General features: G+C 37.0%; 2 protein-coding genes across 4 annotated transcripts in view; both read left to right on the top strand.

The window, feature by feature from the left end:
• lrp10 (low density lipoprotein receptor-related protein 10) overlaps positions 1–4,341 on the top strand; it is a 10,473-nt gene extending 6,132 nt beyond the window's left edge. For both annotated transcript variants that reach the window (XM_016490785.1, XM_016490786.1), the window contains exons 8-10: positions 873–1,067; positions 1,238–1,367; positions 3,242–4,341. In XM_016490785.1, the coding sequence (XP_016346271.1) occupies positions 873–1,067; positions 1,238–1,367; positions 3,242–3,847 (931 nt within the window). In that variant the 3' untranslated portion in view covers positions 3,848–4,341. The remainder of the gene's footprint in view (positions 1–872; positions 1,068–1,237; positions 1,368–3,241) is intronic.
• Positions 4,342–7,917: 3,576 nt separating this feature from the next.
• cirop (ciliated left-right organizer metallopeptidase) lies at positions 7,918–12,208 on the top strand. 2 transcript variants are annotated; one of them, XM_016490788.1, is made up of 14 exons: positions 7,918–8,026; positions 8,141–8,234; positions 8,378–8,429; positions 8,502–8,651; positions 8,870–8,995; positions 9,094–9,178; positions 9,317–9,462; positions 10,395–10,578; positions 10,717–10,783; positions 10,989–11,085; positions 11,203–11,304; positions 11,439–11,567; positions 11,680–11,804; positions 11,947–12,208. In XM_016490788.1, exons 1-14 carry the CDS (start codon positions 7,978–7,980, stop codon positions 12,191–12,193), a joined length of 1,653 nt encoding a protein of 550 aa, XP_016346274.1. In that variant the 5' UTR covers positions 7,918–7,977; the 3' UTR covers positions 12,194–12,208. The 2 variants fall into 2 exon arrangements, with proteins under 2 accessions (XP_016346274.1, XP_016346273.1); XM_016490787.1 differs by having other exon boundaries at positions 11,944–12,208.
• The last annotated feature ends 2,557 nt before the right edge of the window (positions 12,209–14,765 follow it).

Below are 14,765 nucleotides of genomic sequence, written 5' to 3'. Positions count from 1 at the left end.
TAAAAAAAAAAAAAACATTAAAGGGATAGTTCACCAAAAATATATTCTTTATAATAAAAATAAAAATCAAAATAAATAAATTCTGTCATCATTTACTCACCCTCATGTTGTTTCAAACTTGGATGACTTACTTTCTTTTGCACAACATAAAAGAAGGTATGTTGAATACTGTTGGTGACTAAGCTGTTTTGGTCACTAGTGACAAAAAATACTGAGATGTTTCTCAAATTATCTTCTTTTATGTTCCATGTTAGGCCATTGTAGCCTAAACATTTAACACAATAATAGCTTTAAATGATCTTTTGGTGGTATTTTCACAGCCAAATTTAGTTTGCGATTAATTAGATGAATTAATCACAGCACACTGTCATTAATTAGATGATTAGATCTTTTAATTTTAATCGACTGACAGACCTAATATATTTGTTTATTTATTTTTTAAATGTAACATGTATATTTTAAAATGTAACTTGTGTGATGGCAAAGCTGAATTTTCAGCATCATTACTCCAGTCTTCAGGGTCACATGATCCTTCAGAAATCATTGTAATATACTGATTTGTTGCTTAAGAAACATTTCTTATTATTATCAATGTAGAAACCAGCTGTTCTGCTTAATGTTTTTGTGGAAACCATGATTAATTTTTTACAATTCTATAATGAATAGAAAGTTTCAAAACTGCATTTATTTCAGCATTAGTTTTTTTGTTTGTTTTCGTTTTTTTTTTTTGGTTCCTTGCTAAATAAAAGTATTAATTTCTTTAAAAAAATATTACTGACCCAAAACTTTTTAATGGTAGTATATATATTTTTTCCAACCATATGATGGCCTCTGTGTTTAAAATCTCTGCCAATGTTTAATAATTGAAACAGGTGTGTGTTTGAGAGCTGGCGCTGTGATGGACAGGTGGACTGTAAGGACGGCACAGATGAGCTTAACTGCACTGTGACCCTGCCCCGAAAAGTCATAACCGCAGCTACCGTTGGAAGCCTGGTTTGTGGACTTCTGCTAGTCATTGCAATGGGCTGCACCTGCAAGCTGTACTCCCTACGCACTCGAGAGTACAGGTAAAACAATTTAAACCAGATAATAACTATATAATATTAGATTAATTTTACAACAATGTCAGTGATTAAAAAAAAAAAAATAAGATCAGAATGTCATTATGTGGTTTATTATGTTATAATAGTAGCTTTTATTGACAGTATTTCTGTGTACTGTTCTCTTGTTTTCTCAGCATGTTCGCGCCAATCACTCGGCAAGAGGCTGAACTGATCCAGCAGCAGGCCCCGCCCTCTTACGGTCAGCTGATTGCTCAGGGAATCATTCCACCAGTGGAAGACTTCCCTACTGAGAACCCCAATGAGGTAGTAGGCTAGGAGCCCTCTTAACTGTTTTATTGCATCAAGCTTGATAAAAAAACATGCCGTTCATCACATTTTAATGTAATCATTTATTATTAATTATACATAATAATTAATTAACATTTTTTAATTTAACATTTAATAATTGAAGAGTTTGGTTCCAAAACGCTATAAATCCATTTTGATAAATTTGAGTAAAAATGTGTTTTCTTTACTAAGAAAGTGGCGAGATGAAAACCACTATTTAAGATTTATTATAAAAGTGTATTATTTGTTTCCCCAAAATGCAAAAAATCCATTGAATCAATATAAAAGTTATTTTTCTTATTGAAACTGTTGAAAATACACAACATAGTAAGTTGATCCACATGTGACAGCCTCTGAACTTGGTCAATACTAATCGTATATGCAGGCACTGGACTCAAAATACATTCAATCAGTCGTCGCTCCCAAAATTAATTCAACGGGTTATCTTGTTAATGCTATAAATTAATTACAACAATAAAAGAAAATTTCATCATGAACATACAGGAACAACATCACATTAAACCACAGAAATTCCAAAATTACATTTCCCTTACATTCAACTTCCAAAAGTGCATTCATCTTGCCATGTAACATTCATTTAGTTGAGTAGTGTTATACGCTGTATTAACATATCTTGTTAATGATATGAATTAATTACAACAATAAAAGAAAATTTCATCATGAACATACAGGAACAACATCACATTAAACCACAGAAATTCCAAAATTACATTTCCCTTACATTCAACTTCCAAAAGTGCATTCATCTTGCCATGTAACATTCATTTAGTTGAGTAGTGTTATACGCTGTATTAACAAAAACATTAATGGCATTAATAGAAACACACTGACAAGCTACGCAATATCGCGTTCATAATCGAATGCGACTCATCTGCGATTATGAATGCGATATTGTAGTGATCTACGGCTCTGTGTATTAAATGCCGCTCCATCTGAAAGCACGTGATGGAGATTTACTATTAATCACAGAACCGGCTTTACTGACGAGATGCGCATGACAATCACATGCGATTTATCGTGCAGCCCTAAGTTTGTTTGTTGATCACAAAGTACAAAATAGATGAGGAAAACTAGGATGCCGTGTGTATTCAAAGCGTTGCCATTACTGTTTACAGTGCGTGGAATGGTGCGCTGTGATTGGTTGAGCGGATATATCGCATTCTGCAGAGAAGGGAGATTGGCATTTGTCGCGGTTTGGAAAAAAAGGGACATGAGAATGACAGAATAACTCGGCGGATATCGCATTTTGCGTAAAATTAAAAATTTGCTTTTCAATACCGACAAGATACAATACTGATTTTGGCGGAAACTCCATTTTTTTTCAAAATGGCGTTTATTGCGTTTTGGAAGCAAACTCTTCAGTTATACATAATAATTAATTAACATTTTAATACAATCCTATAAAGGTATATATTATTTAAAGGAATTAACATTTTTTAGCAACTTTTAACTGCATTAAATTGAAAAATGTAAATACATTTATAATGTTTGATGATCAAATGATTAAATACTGTACTTTTGAACTTTCTTTTCATCCAAGAGTCCTGGAAAAAATTTAGCATTAAGCAGTTGCTTAATATATAAATAAAATATATTAAACAGGTGCCTGTTTTCAACATTGATAATAATAAAAAAAAGTTACTTGAGCACCAAATCAGCATATTAGAATAGTTTCTGAAGGATCATGTAACAGTAATTGCTGCTGAAAATAAAGTTTTGCCATATGCAAATAGCAAATAGTTATTTTAAATTGTAATAATATTTTTTTGTTTAATTTTTCACTTTTGCATGTTTTCTTTTCCACAATTCACTTTTTCTCTGTTTTCCAGTCTGCCTCACTTTCCCTGAGAGGAATACTACAGCTCCTCAGGCAAGACAATGCTTCCACTCTACGGCGGAGACGCAGGCCTCGGTTTGTCCGCAGAGCTGTGCGGCGCCTACGAAGATGGGGCTTAATTCCTCGATCTGCCCCTAGGACGACACAGACCACCGCCTCTTCCTCCCAACAGACAGAAGCTGCTAATTCTAGCGCTGAGCCCAGCCAGTCAAGTCCTGGAGTCTCCTCAGTGGCTACAGGAGCAGCCAGTCAGTCCTTGCCTCAAAAACTGGCTTTATCCCAACAGACAGAAACACAGCAGCAAGCGGAGGCTCCTCCTCTTCCTTCTCCCCCACCTCCTTTCCCTGTCCAGCCAATCGAAGTCACTGAAACACGACAAACCCCACCTGTCACTGCGCCCCCAAGCAGCCCTTCCCTGGCATCTCTCTTCCACAGTCTGGGGTGGAGAATTTCCCGTTTCAGACCCTCCCCATCCCCTACTTCTCTTCTTCTCTCTGCATCCCCCTCTTTTTCCTCTTCTTCCTCTGAAGATGAAGTGCTGCTGATTCCTCTCTCTGATGACACAACCTCTGAAGATGATGTGCCCATGCTAACATGAGCGTCTCGTTCTTTCTTGTCCTTTTTGGTTCTGTCTGTTTATCTAGTTCTCGCTCTCCTGCCTTTCTCTTTTCAGCACGTGAGCGTCACCCTGTTTGCTTCTAGTGCTGGCTTGGTGCCTTAACCTGTATTAGAGCATCTGTTTTCCTGACCTATGAGAAAAAGTATTGCATTAATGTGTGGCGTAAATATTTGACAAGCGACTGTTTGCGGACAGATGTGTTGGTTGTGCACTTATCTAAACTGTTGATAGGTGAACATTTGCACAAAGAGTCTGGCTTACGAAATGTTCCTCTGAGATTGATTTTAGTTAGAATAGCTTTTTTTTATTTTTTATCTGCAGACATGGTTGTGTGATGTGCATACATGTGAGTTGACCTCATAGTGCTACAGGCCACATATTTTATTGTGTGTGTTCCTCAGAAGTGCCTTTAATTGAGCTTCCTGTACATCACTAGACAGTATGTGACTGTGTATGTGCTTGCACGTAGGGCCAAACACATTAACATTTTAATACAATCCTATAAAGGTATATATTATTTAAAGGAATTAACATTTTTTAGCAACTTTTAACTGCATTAAATTGAAAAATGTAAATACATTTATAATGTTTGATGATCAAATGATTAAATACTGTACTTTTGAACTTTCTTTTCATCCAAGAGTCCTGGAAAAAATTTAGCATTAAGCAGTTGCTTAATATATAAATAAAATATATTAAACAGGTGCCTGTTTTCAACATTGATAATAATAAAAAAAAGTTACTTGAGCACCAAATCAGCATATTAGAATAGTTTCTGAAGGATCATGTAACAGTAATTGCTGCTGAAAATAAAGTTTTGCCATATGCAAATAGCAAATAGTTATTTTAAATTGTAATAATATTTTTTTGTTTAATTTTTCACTTTTGCATGTTTTCTTTTCCACAATTCACTTTTTCTCTGTTTTCCAGTCTGCCTCACTTTCCCTGAGAGGAATACTACAGCTCCTCAGGCAAGACAATGCTTCCACTCTACGGCGGAGACGCAGGCCTCGGTTTGTCCGCAGAGCTGTGCGGCGCCTACGAAGATGGGGCTTAATTCCTCGATCTGCCCCTAGGACGACACAGACCACCGCCTCTTCCTCCCAACAGACAGAAGCTGCTAATTCTAGCGCTGAGCCCAGCCAGTCAAGTCCTGGAGTCTCCTCAGTGGCTACAGGAGCAGCCAGTCAGTCCTTGCCTCAAAAACTGGCTTTATCCCAACAGACAGAAACACAGCAGCAAGCGGAGGCTCCTCCTCTTCCTTCTCCCCCACCTCCTTTCCCTGTCCAGCCAATCGAAGTCACTGAAACACGACAAACCCCACCTGTCACTGCGCCCCCAAGCAGCCCTTCCCTGGCATCTCTCTTCCACAGTCTGGGGTGGAGAATTTCCCGTTTCAGACCCTCCCCATCCCCTACTTCTCTTCTTCTCTCTGCATCCCCCTCTTTTTCCTCTTCTTCCTCTGAAGATGAAGTGCTGCTGATTCCTCTCTCTGATGACACAACCTCTGAAGATGATGTGCCCATGCTAACATGAGCGTCTCGTTCTTTCTTGTCCTTTTTGGTTCTGTCTGTTTATCTAGTTCTCGCTCTCCTGCCTTTCTCTTTTCAGCACGTGAGCGTCACCCTGTTTGCTTCTAGTGCTGGCTTGGTGCCTTAACCTGTATTAGAGCATCTGTTTTCCTGACCTATGAGAAAAAGTATTGCATTAATGTGTGGCGTAAATATTTGACAAGCGACTGTTTGCGGACAGATGTGTTGGTTGTGCACTTATCTAAACTGTTGATAGGTGAACATTTGCACAAAGAGTCTGGCTTACGAAATGTTCCTCTGAGATTGATTTTAGTTAGAATAGCTTTTTTTTATTTTTTATCTGCAGACATGGTTGTGTGATGTGCATACATGTGAGTTGACCTCATAGTGCTACAGGCCACATATTTTATTGTGTGTGTTCCTCAGAAGTGCCTTTAATTGAGCTTCCTGTACATCACTAGACAGTATGTGACTGTGTATGTGCTTGCACGTAGGGCCAAACACACTTGCACAAACGTTTACACATAGATGTAGAACTCACCCTCGCTATGTATATGGTAGTGCATGGCAACTGTGGCAATAACTTAATAATAAAGACACGTGTGTTGTGAGTGAGTGAGTGATTGTGTGTGTATGTGTTTATGAGAGAATGAACTAGCTGAAAGTGGTAAGCCACTCAGTTTAGACAATCCTTCTTGGAGGTTTCACACGCACCTCCATATGCACCACCAACCTGAATGACATCACTATATCACAATAACTTGAATATGTCTTAACATAATGAAAAATGTAGATTTCATACTTTTCTGGCTCAGTGGACAATAAATGGGGAACCAGTTGTAGTGCCATATCTATAGTCACATTGTTTCAACTGCTGGTATGATCTATCATTTCACTCCTTTTACCCTGTCGATGTTGTTTTTAATCTATGTATTTTTCAGTGCTGAAATGTTGAACTCTCAAATGTTCAGTGCCGAAATGTTGAACTCTCATCTGCTGAATGCTGATTGCATTAGAAAGACAGGTGGGAATTATCTTAATTGATGATGGTAGGATGAATTTCACTATATATTTGCTAAACCAGCTGGAAAATCCACAAAGATTAAATTGATTTGCACTTTTATTCTTCCTTGTGTGATTTAATGTGTCTACTTTAATGTCATGGTTTAGTTTCTTGTGGGTTTATGAAAATTGCTGTGAATGTAAAAAAAAACGTAATCTGTAATGGTGTATGCTGTCAACACAGATCTAAAAATTTCTAGAGTAATTTTTTTTAGAAAGCTTTGTATGTTCAGACAAGTGTTACAGGTGGAGAAGGTGATTATTCTATGAAAGGTGAAACAATGAGAGGTGATTGTCTTATTTGCACATCAAAGCCTGCATTGTTAGTCATTGGCTCAGTTTCTTTAAGTCCTGAGGAGGAATACCTGGTCGTTCTGCTCACAAGAGAAAGAGACAAACAGATATGCAAGTTTCCTAGTTCACCATCTCTAAATACAAGCTGAAGGACTGATACTGTGCTGGTGAGAAATCTATCGATTATTTTTCTCTGATCAAAAAGTTTTTATATGTTCTAAAGTACACTATTGTTAAAAACATTGTGGTCATTAAGATTTTTTTAAAGAAATTGTTACGTTTATTTAGCAAGCATTAATTTAATTTGATCAAAAATGGCAGTAAGACATTTATAATGCTGGCATTTTTTATATTTAAGTCCTCTTGAACTTTATTCATCAAAGAGTCCTTAGACAAATGTATCACGATTTCCACAAAAATAACTAAGTAGCACAGCTTGATTCTACATTGATAATAACAGTAAATTAATAAATAATTAATTTGTAAGTTGCTTTGGATAAAAGCGTCTGCTAAATGTCTAAATGTAAATGTTTCTTGAGCATGGAATTGGCATATTAGAATGATTTCTGAAGGATCATGTGACACTGAAGACTGGAGTAATGGTGCTGAAAATTCAGCTTTGCTATTAGGGTTAAGTAAGGGATAATTCCTTCAGAGAAAGAAAAAAAACTAATCCTAAACATTTGGACGGTCGTGTTAATGCTTAAATTTAGACTCGTTTCTTTTTCGAAGAAAATGTATTAAAAGTGTATTAGTTATAATTAGATTTAAGTAAATATGTCCAATACAAGTCTTTTTTATCACAGATTTTTACTTGTAATGTTAATATATTCTTAAGCATTTGTAAAAATGTATTTTTTCAATTAATTGTGCTTTTCTTTGTCTTTTATACTATAGTAAATAATGCCTTTTGCGCATTGTGTTTGTATTGGCATATTACTGTTGCCATGGTTTCCATGTACTTGGGAGAAGTGCATCTTTGACCAAGTTCAGAGATCAATCAAAGTTGTGTCCCCGCCCACTGGTCAATACGCCTCTGCTCATTGGTCCTTGAGTGAAACTGCGTCAGAGGAGAGTCCAGCGCCCCACAGTTCTAAACATCGAAGACCTAAAAGAGCAGAGAGACTTGTGGAATCCATGACGGATCCACAACCAATCAGAATCAAGAGCTGGGTCCCCTCAGAAAGCCCCGCCCTCACAGAATGGGAGTTAGACAGATTAATGACTGCAGTCGATGAGGCTGTGAGCGAAGTTTCCAGTTTACTGTCAGGTGTGTGGTGTGTTTTAATATGAAGTACAGGCAAAACATGTCTAGTGAAACTTGAAATTTGGATTTACCCCATATTCTTTTCTTTAGTAACTTTGTGGATGTTTTTTTTCATAGTGAGGCGAGTTCAAGACAGTCTGCTGCTGAACAGAGACATAAACAAATACTGCAAATTCATCTGGAGAAACAGCAGCACTGTTAACCACATGAAGTATGTTTTACGTCTTCTCTGACTCTCCTACTCTTTGTAGCTCTATTTGTTTGTTCTGTAAGTAGTAGTAGTATGAATTTTGATGTTTACTGATTTTAAAAATGTGTTATTATAATTAGTCAACCATATGTCATTCTCCTCAGATGTGGCAGGGCCAATGAGAACTACATATTCGAGAGCTGCCTTGGCGTAATTGTGAGTCTTTTCATACGTAAACACACATTACTCAAAATATTGCTCTTATTGCTCCGTCTGGCCTGTTTACAGATCCCAGATGAGCACCTGAATGGCTGTGCTGTTTATCCACATCCTGAGCATCCAGTCCGGACAGTGCTGAGGCCAGAGGGGACGGGAGTTCCTGACACTGACTTCCTGCTGTATGTGTTCACTCACAGCACAGATAAATGCCAAGCAGAGGTAGAGACTATCACTGGGATTTCTCTCAGATCTGTTGCCATTGTCATAATGTCTGTAACGTACTTCCATTTTTAAATCATGACAAATTTTCAACCTTGTTTTCCACAGGCAGGTAATAAAGTCAAGTGTCCTTTATGAAAAAATGGTCTTCACTAGGGGAAAAAATAGTGAGTTTATTACGTAATATCTGTAATATTTTTACCCCTCTGTCTCTTCAGTCTAGTATACTGGCTTATGCTGCTCACTGTCAGACAGACTCAGAGGGGCGTCCTCTGGCTGGGGCTATGATCATCTGTAGAGAGACACTCAGTATGGAAAGATACACACATGAGCATTTTGTGCAGGTGACAGTGAATGTGTCTGACAAGAGTGAACTGTTGAAAAAACAAAAAACAGAAACATTGAGATTGCATTCGCTCTTTGTTATTTTGTTTTGGTACAGACAGTGATCCATGAGCTGTTCCACGTGTTGGGCTTCAGTAAAGAGCTCTTCAGCCGATGGAAGGATTGTTCTCTCTCCTCTCAGGGTATGTAACACTGCTTTCGTTTTTCTTAATGTTCTTTATGTAAATGAATAAATATCTATTAGAGTTATGGTGTTCATCGTAGCCCTATTATATTGTGCATTTACTGGTCATTTTTGTCATTGTGTATGTGTTATGAAGCTGGCATAGACTGCTGGTCTCATGGTCAGGTGACCAGCACAGATGAGATGGGCCAGGTTAGACTGTATTCTCCTACTGTGATCAGAGAAATGCAGAAACATCTCAACTCTACCCACCCTGACCTTGGAGCTCCATTAGAGAACAAGGTACCCACTGCAAACAAAACACTACTGTACCAGTGACATGGCACCGTAATGGTATCATCATGATCTCTGATATATACCATAGTACCGTATACATAGTATTTTTTTGTTGTTGTTGAAGTAATTTTAAATTGTAATAATAGTTTACAATATTACAGTTTGTTCTGTATTTCAGATCAAATGCAACCTTTGGAAATGTAAAAGACTTCTTTCAGAAGTATTAAAGGGGTCATATGATGCCGCTAAAAAGAACATTATTTTGTCGTAGACATCCTTAATCTCTTATAACTCCATTCTGCTGTCTGTAGTTCTGTTGTCGGTGTTTCTTTGTTTGAATATGGCGCTTATCACATGCTGTGTGGTATCGGCGTTTGGTATCGGGGCATTTTAACGAGTACGTGTACAGGAGACCAGTATCGGTGCATCCCTAATTTGAGACTTTAGTCTTTGCAACTTTACAGATCTTCTTTATGCACCAAGAGCTTGTAACACTTCAAAGAGAAAGGAAAAATTGAAATCGCATCATATGACCCCTTTAAAAATCTTACCGACCCTAAACTTTTGAATGGTAGTGTAAATTGAGGTATTTACAAGGTACCCTAAGGTATTTAAATAAAAACATGTTACTACAATAACATGCAAATACCCAAACTTGTTGGCAAAAGCTATTTTCACTACTACTGCTCACTGTTGCGTTGATATTATACTTTTAGTACAGAAAACATATTTCCATTTATACTTTAGCATCTGTATTATCTATCACTGTTCACACTTAGTGTGAACAAAATACTATGTTGCTATTATACTTGGTACAAACAGTATCTATCACTCTGTGTAAATTGCATCTACCTTTCTTAATGTAAATAGCCGCTGCCTAATGTAAAACACAGATGATATACTCAAAGACATCCCCTCCCCGTCTTTCTTCCTTTCAGGATGCTGGTTCAGATGGTCTCTCGTCACACTGGGAGGCTCGTGTGCTTCAGGGTTCCATTATGGCAGCTTTACTGGTGGAGCCGTCACTGATTCGGATCGATCCCATCACAATTGCTGCCCTCCAGGACACGGGCTGGTATTCAGTGAACCTCAGTCGAGCTCAGAGCTTGGTGTGGGGAGAAGGTAAGACATACACTGTTGAGTCCATTCTGCTGGTTGACATGCATTAAGATAAATATTATGCACTTGTTCAGGCTAGTCAAAACTTGGACTTGCGTGTCCACTGATTTACCATTCCTGGTGTGTTTCTGTGTGTTTTAGGTGAAGGCCATCAGTTTGGGTCTGTCTCTACCTGTCGCAATTCTTCTGCTTTCTTTTGTAAAGACAGGTAATCAAACAAATAATGCTGTTTTGAATAATCACAGGTATTTAAAGGAAGCTATATTTTGCAGTTATTTTTTTTTTTGAAAGTGGGCTTGTTAAGAAATTGTGGCTTTTGTAAAGTTGTTAAAATATTAATATTAATATTAATTTATTTTATTTTTAGAGTAAATTGAATGAATGTGATAAACTGTCTTCGGTTTTCTTCCAAGTGGATTGGGTTGTCATTACCTTCACTTCCACAAGGGGGAGTGTCTCACTGATCAGTACCTGGATGGCTGCCACATTTTCAAACCCCTAGCTAATGCTGTGAGTCTGCTGTGTTCTGTTTAGTTCTATTTCTCTTTCACAAGTGTCTCACTTTGTTGTCATTATAACTAAACTTCACTTGTGATTTTCATGTGTAATGACACTTTTCTTCATCAGAGTGAGTGCTGGAAAGAGGAGAATAAGAGGAGTGGAATGAAAGGGAGTGGAGAGATATATGGCTCAGACAGCCGCTGTTTTATATCCAACCTCAGCAGACTGGTGCCACATGTTCTCACATCTCACAAAAATATATATAAATGTTTAAAGATGTCAAAGCTACAGTTTTACAATATTACATTCATTTTAAAGGCTCTTTTAATTTTTTTAAAATCTTTTTACCCTCCCTTTATTAGAATAACGTGACCGCTAGTGCACCAGTGGCAGGTCATTGTTACAGACACAGGTGCACTGGAATAAACAAATATCAAATTCAGGTGATGGATTCTGATTGGTTGGATTGTCCAGCAGGAAAGAGCATTGAGGTTAGTGAGAAACTCATTGGGATACGCGTAATGACTTAAACATTTAGTGTTTTTTACATAGCACTCAGGTGCCATTTTATTTGTTATAACTTTCTGTCTCTAAATCATGTAGGTGTCTGGTTATCAGGGTTTCATTTTCTGTCCAGACAACAGAATATGTAAATGTTCTGATTTAGCTCCTCCTACATCAATACAAAAGGCGGATGACCTTCTAAATGCTGGCACATGCATTGAGAGGTTAGTCTAATCTTTTATTTTCAAATCTTAAATGTGTTTTATGTGCATCAAAATATGTCAACAGTTACAGAACTCCACACACAACGTGTTTCTATGTCAGTTGAGTGTCTCTATAAGTTGTTATATCTTTTCTGTATAGTAGTGATGATGTGATGGAGAAAGACCGGTCCACTCCTCATCCCAGCTTCATGCATCGCTCCTCCGTCACAGTGTCTGAAGCAGAGGTCATTGTGGCAGCAGTGCTGAGCATCATATCTGCTTTCTCTCTACTGTCTGCTGGATTGCTCATTTACAGGAAGTGTTTATCAGCCAGGGTCAGAGTACATGCTGCCAGTGAGCCTTCATACAGGCCACAGACGCCTCCCACCCAATGCATCAGAAGGAACTGATAGTAGAACCAAAAATTGGACAAATAATAAGATTCAAAAGTTAAAATTAAATAAATAAATAGATAACAAATAATTAACAAATGTCTTTTTTGGCTATGCATATATTAAAATATTTTTATGATGAAGATAGTAAAGGTGTGGTGTGTTAAATAGATTTTACAATAATCATAAACTTTCTTTAGTTCAGGTCAAGGTCCTTTGGTAAACCTAATGTGTGCACTTGAAAGATGATGGTTTTTCGTTGACTTAAACAAATGTTAAACAATGTTTGCTCTCCGTTGAAAAACCAAAGATCATTTTAGAATATTTAAAGCTTTTTTGTAAAATGTATAGCTTATATAAAAAAATAAAGCTTAATATTAATTAATTGTAAAACATTTAATTGCTGTTGTTTAAACCATTAGCCCTTTTCTGCTTGCTTATTCAGTCATTCATGTACAGTACAAATCAACATACCATTATTATGTAGGGATTTCTATCATGAACGGACACTGATATGACCCTATCAGCCATCATGAGGTCTGGATTAATCCAATCAGGAGATAACAGAGATCTTTTGTATCAAGACTGAAAATGCCTCGTGATGTCTTGTGACCACCGATGAATGTAACTATTATATCCAAACAGGAAAAGGACAGTAATTTAATCACGCCCTCGGGCCTGCAAGCACGGGATCTATACGTGACGCCACATGACTTTTTGACCATCTGCTTCCTGCATGACTGAAACCCTTACGTTTCTCCTGTCCCAGACAAAGGGACACGAAACTTACACAGACAAAATTTTAACAGACAATCGTTTAAAACTCATAAGTAGTGAAAATGTGTCTACTGTATGTGTTATGCCGTATATATATATATATATATATATATATTCGATGTGTTGAAACCATTATATTTCAATATTTGCCTTATAACTTTTCTTTCTTAGTTATTACGATTACTGTGTATGCAAAATACCTGTTGTTTGAGCTTGAATGAAAGCTTGTTTTATTCACAGAACATCGGTGTGAGTGAAAAATTGATATTCGTCATCATTTTCCGGTGATGATATGTTTATAAGAAGTTATTAAAACCTGCAGAAATACTCCCCACAAACAGCATGTGATTCATGCATGATAAGGAACAGTATGGGGCGTGGCTAAACCCCGCAGCCACCATCTGATTGGACCACGACCTGTGGGCTGGACAAAAGTCAGCCTGCTTAAAAATGAACACAAAGCCCTCTCTCTCTTACGCTCGCTCGCTTTTTCTCGCTCAAGACCTCTGGCTTTCACTTTGGTGAAAGCGCTACAAGCGCTCCCATGCCGTAACATCGCACAGCGAGACTCCAGAACTCAAACACTTCAGTTGAAACTTCGCGAAAATTTTAAAGTCAAAACCCTTGCCAAGATCATTGCTACCTAGCTCGTAGCTTACCTATCGAAGAACGTATTACCCGTGGCCAGGGAAATACAAATATTCAAGTTGTTAAAATATACTGAGGTCAACGGCTAGCTGGACGACCGGTGATTTAAAGTGTAAAATATCAAATTGGAATTCAGCTTTAATCAGGTGGACCTTGAATTTTCAGATTCGAGTCCTTTCAAAACCTGAGCTAGAAATAAAATTAATGATTAATTCCCTTATAGAATTAATGAGTTAAATTCCTTACAGTACTTATAATTATTACAAGTCTTGTAAGGCTTTTATGTGTACATACAAAAGTCAATGGACAGCAACGTGATCCTTAGAATTTATTCAGCCAACAAGATTACAAAAGTTTTCAAATGATGTGGTTACAGTAAGAAGTAAATAAACGAGAGCAAAATCTAAAACAGCTGCAATCAAACAGTGATTTCAAGGTGTGGAATTTCTTTGCAAACAAACAAAGATAATTTCCAAAGCCGTTTCTCAAACATTTCTTCTGTCTGCTCACTTTCCTCATTTTGGAAAAACAGGTGTCGTCATCCCAGACATGACCAGTTGAGCAAGATACAAATCATTCCATTAACAAACAGCAATGCCTGGAAGCCAGTGCTTACACTCTTCATCTAACCTATAAATGCTTATGCATACTGAGATACAAGAAATTGTTATTTTTTTCTCTACGATTTGTACTTGGAAATAATATAAACAGTCATGTACTTGACATACGAACAAACCACTAAATCAGAACAGAATGAAACAAACAAAAAAAAATCAAAGCAAAATAGTCAGTACAATGGTAATATGTGACCCTGGAGCACAAAACCAGTCTTAAGTCGCTGGGGTATATTTGTAGCAATAGCCAAAAATACATTGTATGGGTGATTATTATCGATTTTTCTTTTATGCCAAAATCATTAGGATATTAAGTAAAGATCATGTTCCATTAAGATATTTTGTAAATTTCGTACCGTAAATATATCAAAACTTAATTTTTGATTAGTAATATGCATTGCTAAGGAGTTCACTTGGACAACTTTAAAGGCAATTTTCTCAATATTTAAAGGGGTCATATGATGCTTTTTTAAAGATCATTATTTTGTGTATTTGGTGTAACAGAATATGTTGACATGCTTTAATGTTCAAAAAACACATTATTTTTCAAA

The sequence above is a fragment of the Sinocyclocheilus anshuiensis genome, unplaced genomic scaffold (assembly GCF_001515605.1).
Source record: "Sinocyclocheilus anshuiensis isolate Anshui unplaced genomic scaffold, SAMN03320099.WGS_v1.1 scaffold426, whole genome shotgun sequence".
Lineage (NCBI taxonomy): Eukaryota > Metazoa > Chordata > Actinopteri > Cypriniformes > Cyprinidae > Sinocyclocheilus > Sinocyclocheilus anshuiensis.
This window is presented reverse-complemented; position numbering and strand designations above follow the sequence as displayed.

Excerpts from the sequence above, each read along its gene's own strand:
- cirop (XM_016490787.1), top strand. The coding sequence starts at position 7,978 with ATGACTGCAGTCGATGAGGCTGTGAGCGAAGTTTCCAGTTTACTGTCA. Across the intron at positions 8,235-8,377 it reads AGCACTGTTAACCACATGAA|ATGTGGCAGGGCCAATGAGA; the intron begins GTATGTTTTACG and ends CATTCTCCTCAG. Across the intron at positions 8,430-8,501 it reads AGAGCTGCCTTGGCGTAATT|ATCCCAGATGAGCACCTGAA; the intron begins GTGAGTCTTTTC and ends GCCTGTTTACAG.